At 45.0% G+C, this 21617-nt stretch overlaps 1 protein-coding gene across 1 annotated transcript; it reads right to left on the bottom strand.

Moving 5' to 3' along the window:
- On the bottom strand, positions 1-18736 carry abhd17c (abhydrolase domain containing 17C, depalmitoylase). The gene is made up of 3 exons (XM_036544078.1): positions 17909-18736; positions 5415-5594; positions 1-482 (listed from the first exon to the last, which is right to left on the bottom strand). The coding sequence occupies exons 1-3, from the start codon at positions 18391-18393 to the stop codon at positions 263-265; spliced, it is 885 nt and encodes a 294-aa protein (XP_036399971.1). The 5' UTR covers positions 18394-18736; the 3' UTR covers positions 1-262.
- Between the last annotated feature and the right edge of the window lie 2881 nt (positions 18737-21617).

Genomic DNA, 21617 nt, shown 5'->3' with positions numbered 1-21617 from the left:
ACTTTAATTCCTTTTGTTATTAGGTATAAAAGAACACAAAGGTTGAAATCACATTTAGAGGCCCTCCCTCTTCCCAAGCTGCAGCTGGGACATACAGCTAAGTCAGAGAGGCTCAGAAGAATCTAGATTCAAATGCAAGTGCAAATGTGGGTGGGGTCCCTCGCTCCTTGTCAAAGGGGACCCGTCGACAGATGTGCTTCTTGGCCTTCCTCCTCCTCCACCTCCTCCTCCCCCTCCTCCTCCTCCTCTTCTTCCCCGCTGCTCAGGAGTTGGGCAGCTCGAAGGAGATGAACTGTTTTAGCCTCTCCAGGTACTGGGCGTAGAGCTCGATGTCGTTGTGGCCGGCACCCTCCACCCACAGGGGCTCCACGGGGCGCGGGCAGCGCTCGTAGATGGCCAGGCCATGCGAGAAGTCGATGACCTCGTCCTCCGTGCCGTGGATCACCAGCACGGGCGACGCCACCTTGGACACCTTGTCGATGCTGTAACACAAGGGAGGGACAAAAACGCAGGCGGGCACTGTCAAACGGGCCAGAGAGGGATCACGTAGCACCCAAACACCTGCGGGGACAGAGCCTCCCGCCTACAGCAAGCTGCAGGCCTTTTTTTCCCGCCAGAGTACAGGTTTTCGTGCTCGGCTCAAATGCACCGAGGGGCGAGAGAACGGTCCTCCCTCCCATTTCCTGAAGACTCAGAAGGGGGTCCATAATGTTTTGTCGCACTCCTGCATACTAATTAATTACCGTTAGCGCATGACTAATTGTTGCTCATCTCCCACTTTAGCATGGAGTCATTTGAACTGGGTGTTAGTTAAAGAGAAATGCAATTAAAGCATGATGGTGTAATTGCAATTTAAACCAAAGATGCCTAATGAGAGAATTATCTTGTACTAAGGTGGTGGAAAACGCAGAACTGATTTCTCCCTCGTGGACGTAATCTACCGTCAGGACTGGTACTGAGGCAGTGTATTGCTGCGAGGTTCCGACCGCGAGCACGGCGCTCAACAAAAACAATTCTGAGTAATTTCATACGATGGAGGAAAGCAGGCTGTTAACCGGCACTGTGTGCTTTCACACTCTGGCGTACAGAGGCTCTGCGAGGGCGTCCAGGAGTCACGGAAACAAAGCGCTTTTACAGGCTTGGAGCAGGCAAACAGTACATGCAGCGGATGACTCTGGACAACCTCACCCGCCCCCCCCCCCCCCCCCCGATGGCAGGTGAGGCGGGGGCGTGTCCCGTCACACGAAGGTCTCGGATCACCTGTGCTGCCAGTGAATGACGGCGCCGTGCCCACGTTCTCAGTGCCAGAACAAAAGAACCGGGGAAATTCCCTGGAAAACAGCAGAGTCTGCTCTCGCCGTCGGATTCTCTTTACAAGAACATTCCTGGGGACGTGTCCCGTCTGCGCTCCGCGCCAGGAGGGGGGGGGTGACAGCTGAGAGGCTAAGGTCAGACAAAGGCTTAGCACTTCATAACACATTCCTGAAATCCCTAAATCAGTACAACGCGTGCCGCCACGCACAATGAGCCACGCTGATTGAATACAACCACACACCGTTGTTCTGCAGTGATTGATTCACAGCAATCACGGTTCCTCGGGACACCTCGACATGCTGGGCTGAGGGCGGGGGGGCTTGGGCCAGGATTATGTTTCTGAGATGCAGAACGAGTCATTCTAGAGGGGGGGGAATTTAAATTTAGCAGCGCCTCGCCCACCTCCATCCCCCCTGTCGGCGAGGCCGTCTGACAGGCACGCTTTTGCAGGTGCCGGAGTGGACGTGCTTAATATTCCCGGCCACGCGGCGCGGCGTGCCTCAGATCTGCTGAGGCGGCCATCTCATGAAACTTTCATGCCGTGCTGCTCCCCTTCCTTCACAATCTCTGTCATGCACCCTGGCTTCTGCGCTTAAGACCCGGCCACTTGGTGGCTCCCTGGCAGGGGATGAGCAAACAGGCTGGTGGCATGGGACACGGGAGTCACCGGGGGCGGGTCCGCCTCACCCCTCTCCGCCGTGCCTGACAATGCAAATCTCTGCAAATACATGCACGGCTGAGACAATGGAGGCAGGAGGGCAGCTGAGTCACCCGATCCTCCCTCTGATGATTAACGGCGCGGGATGCTGGCAGTGATACACTGAGAGGGACACAACAGCTGAGGGTCTCCGAAGTCACAAGTCTGCAGCCTGGAGCCCGTGTCTTTCCTGCTGCATCACTCCTGTGTTTAGGATCGGCTTCATCGACGCTGACTCCATCTGCACAGACAGAGTCCTGCAGCTCACTGGCTAAGCTATGGTCATCACACAAACACCTTCACTACTCACTGTCTATACTGCACTCTCATTATGCAGGAACCTCCTACTCACTGGCTATGCTACAGTCATTACACAGACACTGCTACTCACTGGCTAAGCTACACCCTCACACACCTGCGCTACTCGCTGGCTGTGCCGTGCCATTAGTGTAAAGGCTCTATGCAAAGTCGTGGCTACACAGAACCCGTTCTCCCTCGATTCTTCAGAAAAGAATGGAGACAGAATAAAACGCACTTCTATTCCGCGCTGGAGCCTGGCCGTGGCCATCTTCAATTTTACTTCCATTCTTATTCCAGTGGTCCATTGAACAAAGGAAATGTGTATGAGAACACAATGGCTCCTTTGTCTGCCTCACTGTTGACTCCTTCTCAAGGCACATGAATACAACGGCTCTGAAAAGCAGAACCCTGCGAACAAATAAGAAATGCCATACCTCCTACCGAAACTGTGTTTCTTGTTCTTGAACCCATTCGAGTATGATGTTATTCACTGATTAGATTCGAGAGTATGAGCTCAATGGCACAGTCCCTATTATGTGTGCAATAAGAGATCTCTATCTGGCAAAGTGAAGACAGACTTTTTTTACTGATCTCTTCAAACATATGCGGTGTCAATCCAGCATAATGCATTTCATTATTTAATGTGGATCTATCTTAAATATAATCACATGCACCATAGCCAGCCATAAAGTTGATTTTCATATTGACTCCAGCAGCCCACTCTGAGACAAATGCACAGCAGTCTGACAGTGAAATGTCTTAAGTTTCTACACCGAAGATATACCGTCTCCCAGACGTGAGTCGCGTTCCCCTGAAATTACATCCTCCAACTGAGCTATAGTGCAGATTCCATTACGGTTTACTGCTGCAGAGAAAATATATCTGATAAAGATACTGCACCACCCTCGTACGAGTCCACTGTCATGAAGATTAAATGGTCACACAACACAGATGGGCAGTGGGATGAAGGCTAAACGTCCTTTCTAACAGGAGCTAAGAAAACGAAAGTTCGCATTAGGTTCTTCAAAGGAGAAGCCACCTGGCACATCATTCATATCCTCTTTCATCTTAATCTACGGCTGCCTCCCCTGCTTCGATTCAGTGCTCTGCTCCCACCGTGAAAGAAAAACACGCCGATGTTCCATATGACCGTTTCTCTGAGTTTATGGCGGTGACGGGGGGGGGTATTGATGATCAGAGCAGAGCAGCACACCATTAGGCAAATCCCACATAACCGTACTGGGGAAGAGGGTGATAACAGAGCCAAGCCAGGTACGGTCTGTGCGACCCCGCTGGGTCAGGAGTTGATTAAAAGCGGATCCCCGCGCCGTAGGTGTGCCGGTGTTGTGTGCCGCCGCCACCTCCCCTCGCAGCTGACGAATGTCAGAAATGACTCACAGCGCAATTTACAGTGGTGTGAGCAGATGTCACGGGTATTAGCGGCTGGCTCCCACACCCCCGGACAGGACGGAGGTTCATAAATAATCCCCGCTGAAGGTTTCCTCCACAGTCGTGCTGCCTTAGAATAGTACAGTAAGCGGCAGGGGTCCAGCTGTCCCCACCACCATGTCACGTCATGCATTCGGTGGGGGGTGAGCCCCTGCACTTGGGCACACGGGTCCCCTCACTATCAGTCTATGTAGACCACAGTCCCCAGGGACAGGTTAAACAGTCACCCTGACACACCCGCAACATGTAACAGCCACGCCAAATGGTGGGAGCGGACTTCTGCCGTATAAGGAGCTGTGGGTTATATCTGGTCTCTGACTGGTAGCAGGAGGGTCAGGGCTGAATCTCAGCCCAAGCCTGTTTAAAGCATGACAGGATAAATTGGGGGGAGAAAAAACCACACCACATTACATCAATTCTCCCTTCCACTTCTAAGAATAAGACCAAAGTAATGTTTAAAAATGAACATAGGAGTAGCAGGATTGGAACACATGCGCGTAAGCAAGTACATTAACTTAATATACATATACTATGGTCAGGAAGCATTAGAATTCCACACAAACATGTGGTCAGCTACTTCATTTTAAATTTTAAATGGCTTTTTCCCCTTAATGCAACCCTATATTTGGAATCGCCAATTGTACACTATGGTTTCCTCACCATGACAACCTCTGAACTCACACAGGAGCACAGATGTGAGGCGAAACAAATGCAATCTTCCAATACACTCACAGCTAGCTTCAAGTTTATTTCAGCTGTATTTGTTTCTTTTCTGAAAATGTAATACTGTTAGCTAACAGTCTGGTAGGAGGCCAGCTAGCTGTACATAGCGCACCAGAGGGCAAATGCAGGCAAAATAAAATGTGTATGTGGGGCTGTCATAACTGCCTTCCTTCTGCACCATAAATGAAAAAATTCATTGATGCGTCATTATAAGGCCAAGATGCATGGCTGGGCTGAAACATCTCCCTGCCACCGCTGTGGAGGAGCCCTGAAAGCCGCATTAGTCAGGCGGTTGCGAAGAGTTCACAGGATGTAGGAAACTACCGACTGTGCTAAAGCTCAGACCCAATCAAAGTGTTATGGACAAAGCAAAAAGCTTTTTCCAGCGGAAAACACAGTGAGCAGTACAAATGACACAGCGCACTGATGATGTTATCTGAAATGACTGCACCAGGGGCTTCCAAGAAACAATTTCTGATGAAGGAGGCACTCAGAGTCGATGGTGCCTAAATGGAGAGGACTTTCGCCCTTCACCAATGCTGTAGCTGTAGCACCCCCCCACCCCCACGCACAAATACAAAAAACAATTTCCTACCTTTATAAAATATACATCTTCCACTGCAGGCAGAACATCAGTGCAATAATAAAAAAGGGTGATGGAGGGATGGGGGAGGTGGAGAAGGTGAAGCCAGAGGCTGTGTGTGTTGAGGGCTGGGCTCCGCTTGAATTTGCCAACTGGATTTTTCACAAGGGCCAGGCCTGCTGTGAGAATTATTGCAGACCGCCGGGGGAGGAAGAGAAATCCAGCCAAAAGACCAAAACCGCAATCACGCTGGACCCCCGTGTGCTTCAGCCCCTGTCACAGAAGGGGGGGGGCAAACACACAGGAACACAGGGTGGAGCGCACGTGTGTCAGCGAGGCCGCACCCACCTCGGAAAGGCGTCAAAGCAGTAGGTCTTCCTGGTGTCGGGGAAGGCCACCCTGAGGCCGGACATGAGTGGGGAGTGGAGGATGACGGCCGCGCACTCGTAGCGGGAGGCCAGGTCCACCGTGGGCACCGTGCCGATGCTCTGGCCGTACAGGATAATGTTCTCAGGGGTCACGCCGTACCTGTGTGGAGAAGAGGACAGAAGCGGGGGGGGGGGCTGAGTTCACAAGCCCACTCACAGGTGAACATCCTTTCTGGATCCATTCCTGGAACCTACACTTACCTGGCAACAGCACGAAAATAATGAAAAGAGTTACATAAACCCTGCAAGATGAGGCAGACTAATGGTTTTCACCAGCGGTGGCTGTATTTTAACTGGCATTCCATGTGTCCTTCAAGCACAGCCCTTTTGCTCTGCCCACGACTCTTAATGGACTTCAAACAGGCTGGTGCGATTCATCGGAACGAACGGAAAAATAGTCTTAAGAATATAAAGCCAAGGCAAAACAAAAATAACTCCTGGCAGTAAAGTGCGCCATCAGATCTTATCCCTTTGCTCTCCCTCTGGCACTGCATTGATAAGACTTCACCTCAAGGCCTTCCTGCTGTACATTATAATGACAGGCTGGAGAAATGGAGCCAAACTCAACACAAAAGTTCAGCCTGCTACTCAATGCGAAGCGCACCCTTTGTCAGGGAGAGAAGTCCTGCGTAAAAACAAAAAAAGGTTGGTGGTGGGGGGGGCTGCAGCGAGCTAGCGGTGGGTGAAAGAAAACGACGAGTAAAATCTGTTCCCTGGTAAGCAATCATCATAAAATGGGAGTTTTATTTGACACTCGAAAACGCGCTCAGAAGCGCGGCGGCAACATCTGTTTGCCTTTATGCGGCTGCACGGATCTGTGAGATCGGCCCCGTCATATGGAGCAGGAGGACGGAGGGGGGACGGCGGGCGGAGGCGGCGCACGCGGGCCCTGCTTTTGTTGTTGTTCCCCCTCGGCACGCATCGCCGGAGAGGGCCCGGGCGCCGCAACGCGATCGCCGGGACGGCCCGTCTCAGGTATGCGCCGGGGTTGCGGGCAAATGGAAACACATTTGATATCTGACCTTTCTATTAGCGCTCCCTTCACAGGGCTAATCCCTGCAAGGTGAGACCGACGGAGAAACAAAACAGCCCCCAGCTCAAAAGGGAGGACAGTATGTACCGCAGTGCATTGTCACGGTACGTCTTTTTTTCTTCCCCTTTTTCCTAATTCTTCACATTGTACCTGATGTCAAAGAAACGGTATGCAGAGCTATCAAATCCCCCCCGCAGCATTCAGGGTTCCCCTCCCACAAAAAAAAAAAGGAGAGAACCGAGACATGGGGGGGAAGACAATGGCATGTCTGGGAGGGGAGGGTGAAGAGGTGGCCGCCGCACACGCGATGCACTGGACCCCCCGGCGACGGCTCTTAGCGGGACGGCCGAGGCGTGAGTAATCCCGCGGATGGGCCTGTTGCGAACAAACAAACTGCCTGATTGACCACCTGAGAGACACGCCGCACTTTCCCGAGACAGCGGGTATTTAAAGCGCGAGGAGCCTGGGAACCCGCGGAAACGCAGGCGGCGAACATCACAGGGGAGGAAAATTACCTTGAGCGCGGATGGCAATTCAATCGAGTCAATTACGTAAAAAGCATCTGGCTGAGACGGGCCAGCTCCAGCACAGCCCTATAATTCATACAAAAACAGCATCACCTACCCTCACGTTCTGCAAGACACAGTGTTGACCAGCTAGGCCTGACTGAACTTAGAACAGATTTATTTTACTGCCGCTTAATAGCATAGGTATAAACATCACCGTGAAACAGAACGTGGTTCAGATTAGCAAAAAGTGCAGTTCAGCAGTAATTTCTCATATAACATAGCCCCTCGGACAAAATTCCAAAATTGCTATGGAAAGACCTTTCATGCGAAAAGGGCGTGGCTCTAACGTATTGCCTTACAGGAAACCTAGAGCGTCCTACAGTACATTCCGTCTTCTCCGAAAGTGTACTGCTCCTCTATTGTATAATGTGTACCTGTTAATGATTGGTCTAGACTTGTCACACGGGGTGACTAGATCAGGCAGAGGAGAGTGCATACTGTGGGCAAAGACAAATGCAGTATGTCCATTCTCACAGGGTGCGGTGAACACAGAGAGAGATTAATTCTCACAGATGTAGGAACAGGACTGTGACGTAATGATAAGGAGCTGGGCTCGTAACCCAAAGGCTGCCGTTTCGATTCCCCACTGGGGCACTGCTATTGTACCCTTGGGCAAGGTACTTAACCCGGAATTGCCTCAGTAAATCTCCAGCTGTATAAATGGATAACAATAAGACCTGTAACCTATGCAAGTCACTCTGGGTAAGAGTGTCTGCTAAGCAACCAAAAGTAATGTAAAATAAATTGCATGTATGCAGAAAACGGCTATTTTTTAGATTTAGATATTAAATCGGAAAATGTTACCAGGCTTTGAAATGGTGAATTAGTGGAAAAAAGCACCAGCCAGGGAGAAGCCAAACTAAATAAATACAATGTTTTAAAAAACACTTTCGCATATCCTGCCAATCAGGAAGGGACTGCAGAAGGGGGGGGGGGGGGGGGGTGTTAGACTGCATCAAAACAGAAGCCATAGATGGAAAGCTACTGAAAGCGCAGAGCCAGAATAGCTGCAGTGTTACTATGTACAGACTCTACAAAATGAGAAATGTCTTGTCAAAACAAGCACTGGTTTGAGTTCAAGAAACTGGACTCATGGAAGAGGAGAGCCAGGCATTGGGTCGAAGCCAGCATTTTACTGACTTCTAGAACACTGGTCACATAAATAATACCCTGGGCTTTCATTTTGTCAGAGATAGGACGACAAAAACATGAAGTGGAGGTGAGCAGTAACATAAGAAGCAATCAAAGACGACCAAAAAGCCTTCAGCTGAAAACAAGTGGCTCCGTTTCAAAGCAGGCGATAGCCAGATAACTGCCGTACACAGCAGTTAGCTTTATGAGCCTTGCCTAGCGCCAACACGAACATTTACAGATGTTTTTCTGGCAGAAAACCATTTCAGACTGCCAGCCATCATAGACTACTCTGGGAAAAAAAAAAAAACACTGAACCTCACAGGTGAAAGCAAATCTCCAATCAATCTTTGAATTCTTCTCTATGCAGAGAAACTGCAACACAATAGCTCTGGCTCTAATAAGACCATGTTCTCTAAACCACTGGCTTGCCCATGTTCCAAAAAAACATTCATTACAAACAATAAGAAACCCACACTAATGTCATCCTGGAATTAAAAAGACACAAAGACCACATGCACTTTTGGGCTTCACAAGACTATGTGCTAATGTGAATTTCAAAATAACTGAATGTTAAGATTGCATGCTTATGGTAGCAATCTTTTCCACTGCTAAGAGTGTTTGTGCAGTTTGTGTCACACGAGACACATGGCGATGCACCGGCCTTGGAGTTCTAAGGACCACCTGTGTTCAGCTGTGAAAAATGAGGCTGGAGTCCAGCAAGGTTATAGTACCCCAGGGCACTTGTAAGGTCTGGAGCCATGACCTCATGAAGTCCGGTCTGGCTATCGCTTCAAGCCCTCTCCATTTGAATACTGACAGAACGCACTGGCAACAGCCTATCTAATTGTGCTGGCTCATTACATTTAGGACCAAATATATGCACAAACAACATAGGAGCTGCTGCACTGAGCGATGTGGTCCTGCGGAATGTGATATTTCTGGGTTTGCTTCACTTGAACTCAAGCGCACCACGTGACACACCTGAAATTACACGGACAAGGAGGAGATGAGTGAAAACATCTGTGCGCACGTTACGCTTACCACAACACAGTTTGCTGTGGTTTTTACTACCACACCCAGTGGAAGAGATTCCTATCTGCTGTTAATGCCATTCAATGGGCAGATCTGATACTAACCAATCTCCGGTTTGTTCTTCTGCCATAGGTATTGCCTTCAGAATCTGTCACCCAGAAACTTCCAGTATGGCTCAATGTCGAACCTGGCCAAAGCACACTATGGTGAACACACTGACATTGTGAACTGCAGTTATGACTTTGTGGCCGCTACCATTTAATCGGTGGCAGACCCATCATGCTTTGCAATGCTGATTCTAGGAGTGCAGCTAATGCTTGTGCTCGACACAACTATGTCTGAGAGGTCTTTCAGTCGGCAAATTCAGTCGAGCTGAGTTCACCCTTAATGGACTTGGTTGACTTGACAGAGGTTATAAACTTCTGGACCACTAACCTCCCACTGTTATTCCCAAAAACACAAAAAAGGACAGCTGTTATCAGTAACATTTTTTCTCTTGAAGGAGCTTGGCTCAGTATAATACAAAATCAGGAGCCTTTCTGACCTACAAATGCACATGGGGGCCATAAAACTTAAAAGGCAAAGTTTGGAGGAATTTGCATGAAGATGTCCTCTGCTGGAAGACGTAATTGGCTTTGCTTTTCATTTTCTTAACATAGTTTAACAGCTGCGGAGGATTAAGACTGTGCACAACATATACGCCAGACACTTCACTCCTGTTAATTGTTAGTGTAATGGATTAATCCCCTGCCGATTTGGTTCAGTATTCACAACTGTGGGAAAGGGGTCGTGTTAATAAATTCATTAACTGAAAATACTGGCTTAAGCACAGCCTCCCCTCACCCCCTTTGCCCCTTGATGAAATCTCTGGTGTCATTATAAAAACCATCCACCCAAAATGGACTGACAAAAAATATGGAAGATGGAAACCTTGTGACGTCAGCACTTCGACCTACTTTAGCTCAGCACTTCTCAGTCCTGTCCCTGGAAGCCCAGAGTGCATTCAGACTGTCGAGCTCTTAATCAAAGTAAATACTACTCTGTGGTAATAATTTGTTACGCGGCACAAATCAACAAAATGAATTGAAGGGACATGTATACTTTTCTTGTTATTAGCACAAACACCGACGGCATATTTATTTCACAAAGGGCTTCTAGCACATAACTGAAGGTAAGTCAAATACAGAGGAGTATTTTGTTGACAGCTAAAACCTAACTAATGAAGATGTCAGCTAGAACAAAAAAAGAACAGATTATACAGTGTACTGCCAGCACAGAGTAGAGAAGCAGTTTTATGGTGCACTGTTTAAAGCAGAGTGCACTTGTTTTGCTGTGGGACTGAAGGCAATGCTGTCTATCTAAAAGCAAAGTGAAAACTGACACTTGAAATGATGTTACACAGAGCTCCTATAGGTCGGGCAGCGGCAATTCATCTCTGTCACCCAGTTATCAAAAATACAGCAGTGAATCATCTGCCAGCTTCCTGATGGATTCATCCACAGGCAGCCATGACAACCACAGAGATGATTCAAGCCAGCCCATGGAACTAAAATCTGCCACCTGACAATTCAAAGCGCCGGTCATGCAAGTCCGTGATGTGTTCCAGCAACGTTGGGTGATCTATAATGTCTGGCGTTTGACACTGTGATCTAATGGGCAAACATCATCTGGAATCAGTGTAAAAGTACGCCTCACCCTTAAGGTTAAATACCGTGACATACAGGGATATGTACTCTTGAACCCTTCTATGCCAAGAATGCCTTTTAAAGATGGCCCGAAGCAGTGGGAACCAGGGAGCGGACAACATGATTCACAGCATGGCAATGATCCCCTCGTTCCATCAGCACAGTGTACCCCACATTTAGAAGGATGGCCCGTGAGACAACTGTTCTCGGAACACCTCAGGGACCTTCACGTGCAACTGGTGCTGTTGCACGTGCAACCAAAAATTCTCTTGTGGGCCGATACATTTAAATTAGTCACACTTGTGCAAGAAAATGTTTTTTTTTGCTCAGGCAGGAAAAAAAAAATAGAAATGCTTAATGCTTCAGCCAAGGCAGTGTCCTCCATTCAACTGCAACTCACAGCGATGCATCGTGAGAATGTAGTTTGTGTATGTTGCCTGATAGAGTCCCTCCTCCCAGTCACGGCAACATAACGACACTAATGTGGCATGGAACTTTATGAGCCAACAGGAGATGAAAAAACAAGGGAGAATCTGAGTTTATAGACTCCAAAGTGTGTATTTCGTGCAAATACAAATGCGCGTCAACATCGCCATAAAAACCTTGCGGCACGAAAGACCTCACCACACACAGAGTAATGCAGATATTACGAAAGTGTCCGGATATTATGAAAGAATGTAAATGCAAGATGCACAGCCACACATTCCAGTGGGCGGAAGTAGCTAAAAAACATGGCAATTTGTCTAAGGAGAGACGCTTTAATCTTCCTGCCCTGACGTTCCTTGCTGTACTTTGTTGAAATTTAGTTTAATGTCACTTTAAATGTTTTCTCAATTTAAATGTGTCCAATGACTAAGCTAAATGGAGCTAACCATTTTAAACACTGAGTTCATCAAAATGGAGGAGCAATGAGTCAGATGTGCAATCCATTACATTTTTGGCATGCTTTGTGGATTTAATTTTCTCCCATTACTAAATAATTTTTTTGAAGGCCCACACTTCGAACATTTCCAAGGAGAGTGTTACTTTTTAGTTCTGTTTGCTTTTACCTAGCTTTTTTTGTTTTTTACAATTAAAGACTTTAATTTCTTCAATCTACATTATGACAGATGAGCACACGATAGGTCCTACCTGCATTGTAGTTCTGTACTGTCTGCCATAATTTTGTCAATAAACACGAGCCATGGTGCTGATAACCTCAAGTCAATGTCAATATGGCAGGCATTCCTGTTTGGCCAGTGCACAGTCATACCTTCCTTACACTTTCTACTCGTTAAGGAATTAGCTCTTGTGCGCGCTAGTGCAGTTAATATAACGGAGTCGAACCTTGACATCAGTGTCAGCCTACTCCATTTGAGGACTGCATTACCACTACCTAAACAGGGCTTATCAAAGACTGTATGTGTAGAGATCCTTCAGGATAGACTGAATTACCACATTATAACTGAATAAATGCCAATCAGTTAGGTCCAAAGTAAATGCTCCACCATTTACATGTGTACCATGAGTCCATTTACTTGCTTTAAGTGTTAAAATCCTGAATATTTCTGTTAAGTGGTGGCATGTGGCAGGAATATCTGTCCAGAACAGAACAAAGAATTCTCTATATAATAGCTACTAAATGAGAGAAGACCAAAGGGGTGCTTACTGGGCACTTCAGAGAAAACCAAATCCTTGCCTGTCCTTACAGCGGTCTAGGAGACCAAATATTAAAGAGTGGAATTTAAAACATCAAAGTGGTCTTTGTTGATTAAAAAATGTATCTCTCAACTACAAATAAAAGAATGCTTATTGTGAGGATATTGAAAATGGTTTCGAATTAAAAAAGTGCACCCTCCCCTGTGTGCACTCCTAAATTTTTCATTGAGCCCTTCAATTTTTCAACTCCCGGTAAAAAAGGTAGCCAAGCCCTCCAGCCGTTTTGATTATCACATCAATCTAGCCATGCATCAAATGGCCTTCCTCTACTGCAGGAGACCCAGAAGCACTCTCACTATCCTCCACTCAAAATAATATCTGGTCTTTCTTTCTCTTCCCACTGATCCATTAAGGACGGATGGAGGCTGGGTGAGTCATGGGGCGATTCAGAGCAGATACCATTGGCCTAATTATAGCTAAACCTGTAAAAAGATTAAGGTTCAGGTAAGACTTTTTCCCCAGCCTTTCAGACCTTTCAATCTACTGGAGAGATTTCCAAAGATCTTTTGTCATGAAATAAAAAAAAAAATGAAAAACTGCTGTTGGGAATGTAACATTGGAAATGTAGTAGAGCTGTCCAACTGATACCAGGCTCCAGTGGGCAACGGACTGTAATCTTGTCTCTGGGTATTCGTAGATTAGACTTCCATCGTTGCTGGTGCGTGACTCTCCCTGCCATTGCAGAACACTGAAAACTGGAGCTCAGGGAAAAGACATGTCAAAATTGGTTGCAGGCACTCTGGACGAGAGCGTCTGGACAAATAAACCTGTAATGAAAAATGATGGTTAAAAATTTTACGTTTCTTATCACAGGTGTAAGGCAGCAGGCAGAAGAGTGAAACACCCCCTCCCCCCACCCCACCCTTGCCTTTGACAGCAACAGAGTTTCGCAAGGCGATGAGCCCTGCGAGTGTTTGGAATCTCTGACAGACACACGCAAGCTCTCTGTCAGACGGAAGACTGGAGAAGAGAGGGTCACTGATATGAGCTCCCCTCCTTTTAGGCTTAATTTATTGGTTTGCCCTCCGTGCATTGCAGGACGTGTTTTCACCTGAATGTTTCCTGAAGCTGTTTTTGTTGGAAGCGCGCTTTGTTTTCTTGGAAAGTAGGCAGCCAAGACTGGCACATGGACCAAAATGTGTAAACCCGAACACGCACACTGAAGTGCCCCAGGCAATTGGCTATGTAGTCAGTGCAGTGGTAATCAGGGACTGACAGCATAAAGGTTACAGCTTTGAATCCTTTGCAGAAAGTAAAAACAAAGCCCATCAAAGGAGAGCATGTACTTCCTGGCAGAACACAGCAGCATTTGTATTTTAACCAATACTGTTCTGACGCAATGTTACAATACCAAGCATAGCCAACTGCTCAATCGCTTCTGTGCATGTATAAAACATTTGTTCATAAAAACTTGAGGAACGATCCCGAACCAAATTAAAACATTTCACTAGTTCTGAAAGTCACTAAAGTTGTTAATCGCCTTTTAGCAGATAACAAATACAAAATGATTATCATTTTCCTGTCATGCTCTGGCAGTTTCTCCATCTCATCAGGGTCACTGCATAATGCAGTGTTAACATTTAATGCGGTGCATTAAGAGTAATAATGGCTTTCTTTGAAAGGTTTGTGCAAAATGACTTGATTCCGATGTGCATTCCATACAAATGAAATGCAAAACAAGATGAATTCTGGAAAAAATATAGCCTAATTGGGGGGGGGGGGGGGGGGGGGTTACTCTGTATGGTTTCTTGTCATTGTCATTTTCTCAATTGCCTTTTTATAATTTGGATTGCAGTTATCTGAGAATAAGAAACACAGGAGAAGCTACCGTAATCTTATTATCACAGAACTACCACTGTGACCATCCACTAGTTTTGGCAAGGGTTTTACTTGTAATATCTAAAAGAACGAGGATCTCTGCTGTGATATAAAACAGGTCGTAAATTAACATGTTTTATCGCACACTAAATCTATTACATATTACAAACCCCACGACTGAACTGATATTTAACCCTACAGATTCAAGTTCTAAGTTGTAAATATGTCATTCTGTAAGATCCCCCCATTACAAAACAAGCGCAGTTAAAATGGATGGAAGTGTGTTTTAGCAAAACCATGCACGCGCTAGAACAAAGATCCCCTTCACGGTTCACACACGGAGCACGACGCTTTTACTGTGACCTTCGTTTAAAGTTTAACTACTGCACTGATAGCCAAAGCATGTAACTAATCAACGTGCCACAGCTCAGGGAGATGTGCCCAAAATACAAGGCCCAGATTCAGACGGGCACTTACCAACAACAAGCCGGCGATTTAATTTAGCGCCGCCACACAGAGGGAAGAGCTGTGCGTCAGCTCACTCGAGGATCCACCAAGAGGAAACATCGGTTAAACGAAGGGCGAGCAAAGACAGGGCGATTAATGTCAGTCAGCTTCCTGGATTTAAAAGAGGGGAGCGCCGGTAGCCTCCTCTTCAAAAGACGTGGAAATGGACAGGCTTAACGCTTCACCTTAGCAAAACGGGCACGGCTCTCAGTGCCAAATGAGCACTGGGGTGAAGACCGCGCTTTATACCGTGGGTTAATATGGCTGTGGCAGCTAACTCACTAAAAGTCTCTAATGAAAGAGTAGAGTCAAGCACGGGCAAGTGTTGCTTTAATACCAGTGACCAGCTGACACAACAGGGACTGCTCTGAAATGATCTACATGGTATGTGCTTTACGCTGGACTTAATGATATTACATCTTATAAGCAGTCTAATTACAACAACAGTAAGTGCGAGCAATGCTGAGGCCCATCTAAATGTCAGCTGCCGTGGACAAACCATTCATACTGCATTGTTGACATCTACAAACCCATCTACATGCCGATCACAAGTACATAAAAACAAAACCAATGCTAAATACTTTACTAATTCTGTGGCAGCCAAACCTCACTGCCCAAAACCCACATCGGTGGCTGGGAAACTGAGCTTCCAGTGCCTTTTCATTGTAGCTGGCAAATTTTCAAAGAATGTTAAGCACCCTAGAGAAAGCTGTGCCAGGCATTCATAATAGCAAAAAGTGCTAAATTCCCGATTAGGCGTCTCCGGCATTTGATTTAGCACCCCGTGCTGGTTATTAGGTTTTAATTCATTCAGATGTGTTCCAAAGGACCTTTCCACAGATACTGTGGGCAAAGACTTAGAGTTGATTTCAAACCCCCTCCTTTGAAAGATGACCCGTATATGGCATGTAAATCTGAAACAGTACGCATGCTGGCAGATTTTTGGTTTAATTCCACTTGAGGCACGGTACCAAATGTATAATGTTCACGTGCAAACATCATTTTGATATTTTGCAAGTGATTTACATCCCCTGAAAGAAATAATCAAGTTGTCAGCTTTCAACCACAGCAGAAGATTAACTTCCCTTCCTCACCTTTTTCGTAGCTTTGTGTGTGTGTGTATGTGGCTGGTTGTTTGTCCACCGATAAACACAGCAGAAAACAAATGAATGTTTCATATGGCCTTTCGAGGCACCTTTACTACTAAGAAAGCATTACTATGTGGGAGCGGGACATAAAGAGTGCTGAATACCGAGGAATTCTGCCTCTACATCCTCTATAGATTCCGCCCACTCACTCCTCATATTTGAACTGTCACTAATGGGAACCGGCAAACACAACCAGCATTAATCTTCATCTAGCAGACTCCTACACTGGCAAAGCACCACCAATTGCATCTGTAAGCAGGAGCACTGTATTCTTAATCAAGTTCAGACAAGAACGCATGCAGTAGCATTTAGACACTTTCATATTTTTGCCTTGATGTAAAGGGTGCAGAGGAGATGCTTTGGAATTCGCTTCATTAAAACTGTTCATCAAAGAGCCTATTACTGTCAATGATACACAGAATACTCACCACCAGCACCAGCACCACATTCTACCAAGATAAAGGAAGGATGATAGTTTATATCTAGAAACTTTAAATTGCCAACCTGTCTTTCAAAACATTTCCTATTCCTCTAAAATAAGAAACATTTATGAACAAATGTAAACACACATAATATGAAAAATACGGCTAATGAGGCCTTTAAGGGAATTTCTCGTTCTGCCCACTGGTCTGTGACAACGTAAGATCATTCCTACTTCGAATGACACTGACTTTTACTACTGCGCACATCAATTCCACCCTATTATGTGTATCGGATAAAGACGGAACGGAAAAAAGCTGCTGGATTAGATGCTCTCAATGCCAATTACCCAAACCGCTCAACTCACAGGGGACATGACTTTCTACTGCTATCACTAAACACTAAACCCTTACAGCCTAATTCGCCGGTGGACGGACACTGGCAGCGCAGTTGATCAGGATCACCGGATGGGAGATTGGCACTTTGACATCGCTCCATTTAGACCGGCGGGTCCCTCTGGAGTTTCGCTGGATCACCGAAAATGAATCGGCACACGAAGGCCTTTGGGATATCGATACTCATCAGCAAAGGATGTTCTCTGTGACGTCAAACCAACATTAAAATTCGTTTGACCTACAGTTTATTAGTACATTAAAAATATGTTATCTGCAGTATTCTTTGGTTAATGCTTGACATGAGGCAGACAATTGTTCAAAATACCCCAATTATCAGATGCGTAACATTGTTTAAGACTTGAATTCTGCCAGCGATTCAAAAGTAATGTCAGAAGGCCTGAGGATTTCAACTGTGAAGCACGTCTCGTTAAAAGTGCGATTAGACGTCAAAGAATTCTTATGATGAATTTCACATTATCCAGTGCGGACATACATAAAAACTTCACCATTTATAGATATTTCGAAGTAGAATCATATCAAAATGTTGCGAAAATATCATGCTAATAGCCTATTCAATTAAATACCTCTTTTAGTATTTTTCAGTAAACTCCCGCTGACAATGTTATCCATTAGAAATCATTGAGCATGCAATGACGTAGCTAAAATGCAGGTACATTGCAAGTTACATCGACGCAGATCACCACGCTAAACCCTTTAGCTAGCTAAGTAAATTGACGCTGACACACTGTAGCTACCGACTAGGCCTACCAGCCGCGAACGGTAATGCAATAACTGGCAAAAGCACGTTGTCAGCGGTAACCATGGAAATGTAGACGGGGGGAGGCATAACCCACTATATATACTATATCAAGTGTCATTTCTTCAACAGTTCATAACTTCACAGTTGTTTGATTTCTCTAGTTATGGCGTATTGTTGATCAGAGAAAAAGGACTAATTAATAGTCCGCTACTCACTTTGTTCTAAGCACTTGCCACGCTGCTTCGATATCAGCATACAGATTTTTCTCCGACGGCTTTCCGGTGCTGACCCCGTAGCCGGAATAATCGTACGAGAAGACGTTGCAGTTGATCCTGGAGCCCAGACCGATGTAGAAGCTGCACATCTGGCCGAGGTCCACCGCGTTGCCGTGGGAGAAAAGCAGGGTGTACCGGCTGTTAGGGGCGCAGCGCACGAACATGCACTCCACCCGGTTTCCGCGGCTCGTCCTGGTGTCGAACACCTCGACGGCGTCCAGCTCACGCTGCGAGTACTGCCAGTCCGCACGCTCGTTCAGATGCAGGCTGCTGGTCCCGTCCGCATCGGTCTGCACCGAGTACGTGGGCTCCGGTGGCAGGAAGGCGAGTTTAGCGGCGATGCGGCTCGGGCAGGGCGGGCAACAAAACAGCCAGCACAACTCGCCGATGGAGAAACCATTCATTCTAGGGCCTTGCTCGGGCATTGAGGCTCAGTGCAATACCTTAATAGCTAGCTAATCCCCTTCCCTTTTTTTAGCAGCAGAGCAATCTAGCCGGCTAGCTAGCTGGCTACCTAACACAATGAATGACAAACGCAAACGCTGAAACGACGGCTAGCTAGCTAATTATTCCTTTCTCTTGTTTCGTTAAAAAAGAACAAACGGCCGTCGATATCATAGTTAGCTAAAGATATTTGTACACAGTAATGCATAACATATTAGTTGCTTTGTGCAAGTATTGTTCTTAAATAAACGAAGACGTTAAAGTCTACACTGAACGGCTAACACAAAGCAGGCTGCCATGTCCAAGCCAACTCTTCAGCACAACTTCCGGGTTACACTGCGCATATCCTATCCTAGGTCAGTTGTCAAGTCAGAATGAAAGGCAGTATCACATTTGCGATTGCATCCATAATTTACTGCAGTCGTTCTGAACCTGTAGTGGCAATAGCAGTTGTACCACTGTTTTACCTTGAGGAGTGAAAATAAAAAACTTAGATTTTTTGTGTTATTGTGGTTTAGAGTAACCTTAGTAACCTTGCTGGATGCCGCTACAATCTCCATTTCAGAGGGTGCCTGAAATGAAATCGACCTGTAGACTTCATTTACGTAAATGAGCCGGTGGTTTGTACGAAATATACAATATTGTAGTGCAGCGCTCAGTTATATTACTTCTTCATTTAAGTTTTGAAGAAATTAAATTACGTGTAAATAGTTTGCACAAGCATTTTCTAGTGAGAAGCCCCCAGATCAACTGGCCTCACTATGACACCTGCTACACATATTGAACTGAGGGTGATTTATACTTTCATCATAACACCAATTATTACAAAACTGCTATCGCCTGCAGTATTACTTTACTTTTTTACTTAGTGTTTGTACATTGTACTTTACTTTTTTTCCTTACCGTTTGTTCATTGAGTGGATGCTAGGTGTGTTTGTTTAAATGTATAGTTACATTTAAATGTGTAATTGATTACATGAGTTCTATACATACATTTATATATGTATATATAAATGTATATATAGAGCTCATGTAATCAATTAAATCTTCAAACTAAATAAGTGTGTGTCCATGTGAGGAAGATGTAGGAATGCCAGCCATTGGTTAATTAGCATCACCTGTTAGACTAATTACTTTGGCTTAAATACAGGTGTGACTGCAGTGGAGTTGTTAGTCTGCTGGCTCCTGATTTGAAATTTAGATAAATGTTTGGTTTTGTTACAAATCAATATATAGTTTCATGGGAAGTTCATTGGCATGTGCTCCTACTATGGGGAGTTATAACGCAATGGCAAAGGTTTTTGACATCTTACCTTTACAAATAAATACATATTAAAAAGGCAGATTGTACAAAATCCACAACATAAGGAATGAATTCTCAGTTGATCAGTAAGTAAAAAAAGAACTTCCATATGCCAACAGTGTAACTGTCAAAACCCTGCACAATCATGGATGGTTCAAAAGTATGGAAGGATAGCCAGAAAAAACATGAAAACTGGACTACGAAGTAAAAACAAAAGGACCATAAGCACATATGCTCAATTTTAAGACATGTCTAGCAAAATCTGTATGGATTGTGTTTCAATTTTTTTTTAATTAGTAGCACTGAAATCAAAATGACAACTAGAAATAAAGATGACAAATTTTTCAATCCTTTCTTTTATGAGCCATTCTTTATGGCTTAATAAGACTTAGTGAATTGAGGGGACAGAAAGGACAAGTAACACTTGTGATAATGTACCATGATCACATTTTCACTCCAAAACATTCTCCTTTGATACCTTTGTCCCAGACAAATCAGACATGGTATTCTGTGGACATAAATATACATTTATGTATATTTTCTCTCAGAATCTCCATCCACAGTTAATATAATTCAAAACATGTGTTGCACTGTGGTGCCAAATAGTTTAACTTGCTGTTGAGTTCAAGTTCTAAAGAAATACATCATTAAGGAGAGAACATAGAGTTCTTGACCTCAAAAGAAGATGGTGTTTGATAATTCAAGCACATGGGGTGCCTGCCATTGCTTAGATTGTTTATTTATGGAATTATATGTACTTCTTTTATTGATTTCCTGTAACTACAAAACAATACCACACTTAAGGATGTGAGATGTTTTCATAGCTTTCTACATTTAATACCAACTGACAGAGCTATGTTGTTCCTCAGAATGGAGCTAAATACTGTTGCAGTTTGACCCTAACTTTGAACAACAAATTTAAGAAGCGTTACCTTCCTTTGCACACTTACACCGCGTGTCTCCAGCTTTTCAGTTTAATAAGAAACTGGACAATATTCTACAATAAGCATATTGTAAAATGAAACTTCCTCCAGCACTTTGACACTGACAAGTAAGAAAACTGGACTCCTTCCCTAGGCACTGTATATGGTATATAAGCACGGCTTGTTTCGTATGGGTTTCAGGCCTGAGACACCACTATATCAATATCCAATTTATTCTGGGGATCCCACTGCACTTGCCACTGTTAGCTGGTTTGTAATACTACACATAGAATGACACATTTTTATTGTATCTGTTGATGTGGGAACTGTAAGGCTGGTCTCCAAAAGCAATTTTTTATTCCTTTTCATCTGAGGCTGTTATTACCTCCAGCAAGATATGCTGAATGTAACTCTGGCTGTATCTAACAAAACCTACAGCTGTTTTAAAATAATTTGCATTTGGCGATCTATGCATACAATAGTGCAGCAGATCTTATTTCTTTGTAGTTAAAATAACCTGTAATATTTGGAACATATTTATTTAAATGTAAATAATACATACATACATGCATGAGGATCAAAGAGCTGTTTCCCTTTTTTTACCTTTTTTTTAATCACCAACTGCACTTAGTCTTGTCTCACCACAACATCCTCTACCCTCATGCAGCGGTGCCAGGGTGCAGTTAATTCAAATACTCAATTCCCAGCAGTGACTGTGTTGCACATTACAAGTCCCATTCCACAGTGCACCAGGACAGCAAATGGCTGAAATGCCGAACGGATTTTAGGCACATCGCCCTGACGCCCTCTGAGTGACTCATTTGCACCTGACAAGTTGTAGGATGTTGAGAGTATGATGTAATGAAGGATGTCAATGAAGCTCACCCTACATTGACAGAATGAGGCCATTTGTGTTACACTACTATGGACTTTCAGTCAATGTCAGCAAATGACACAGCTCAGGCTGAGATTTGGGTCT

The sequence above is a fragment of the Megalops cyprinoides genome, chromosome 13 (genome assembly GCF_013368585.1).
Source record: "Megalops cyprinoides isolate fMegCyp1 chromosome 13, fMegCyp1.pri, whole genome shotgun sequence".
Lineage (NCBI taxonomy): Eukaryota > Metazoa > Chordata > Actinopteri > Elopiformes > Megalopidae > Megalops > Megalops cyprinoides.
Note: the sequence above shows the minus strand (reverse complement) of the source record. Positions and strands in the feature narration are given on the sequence as shown.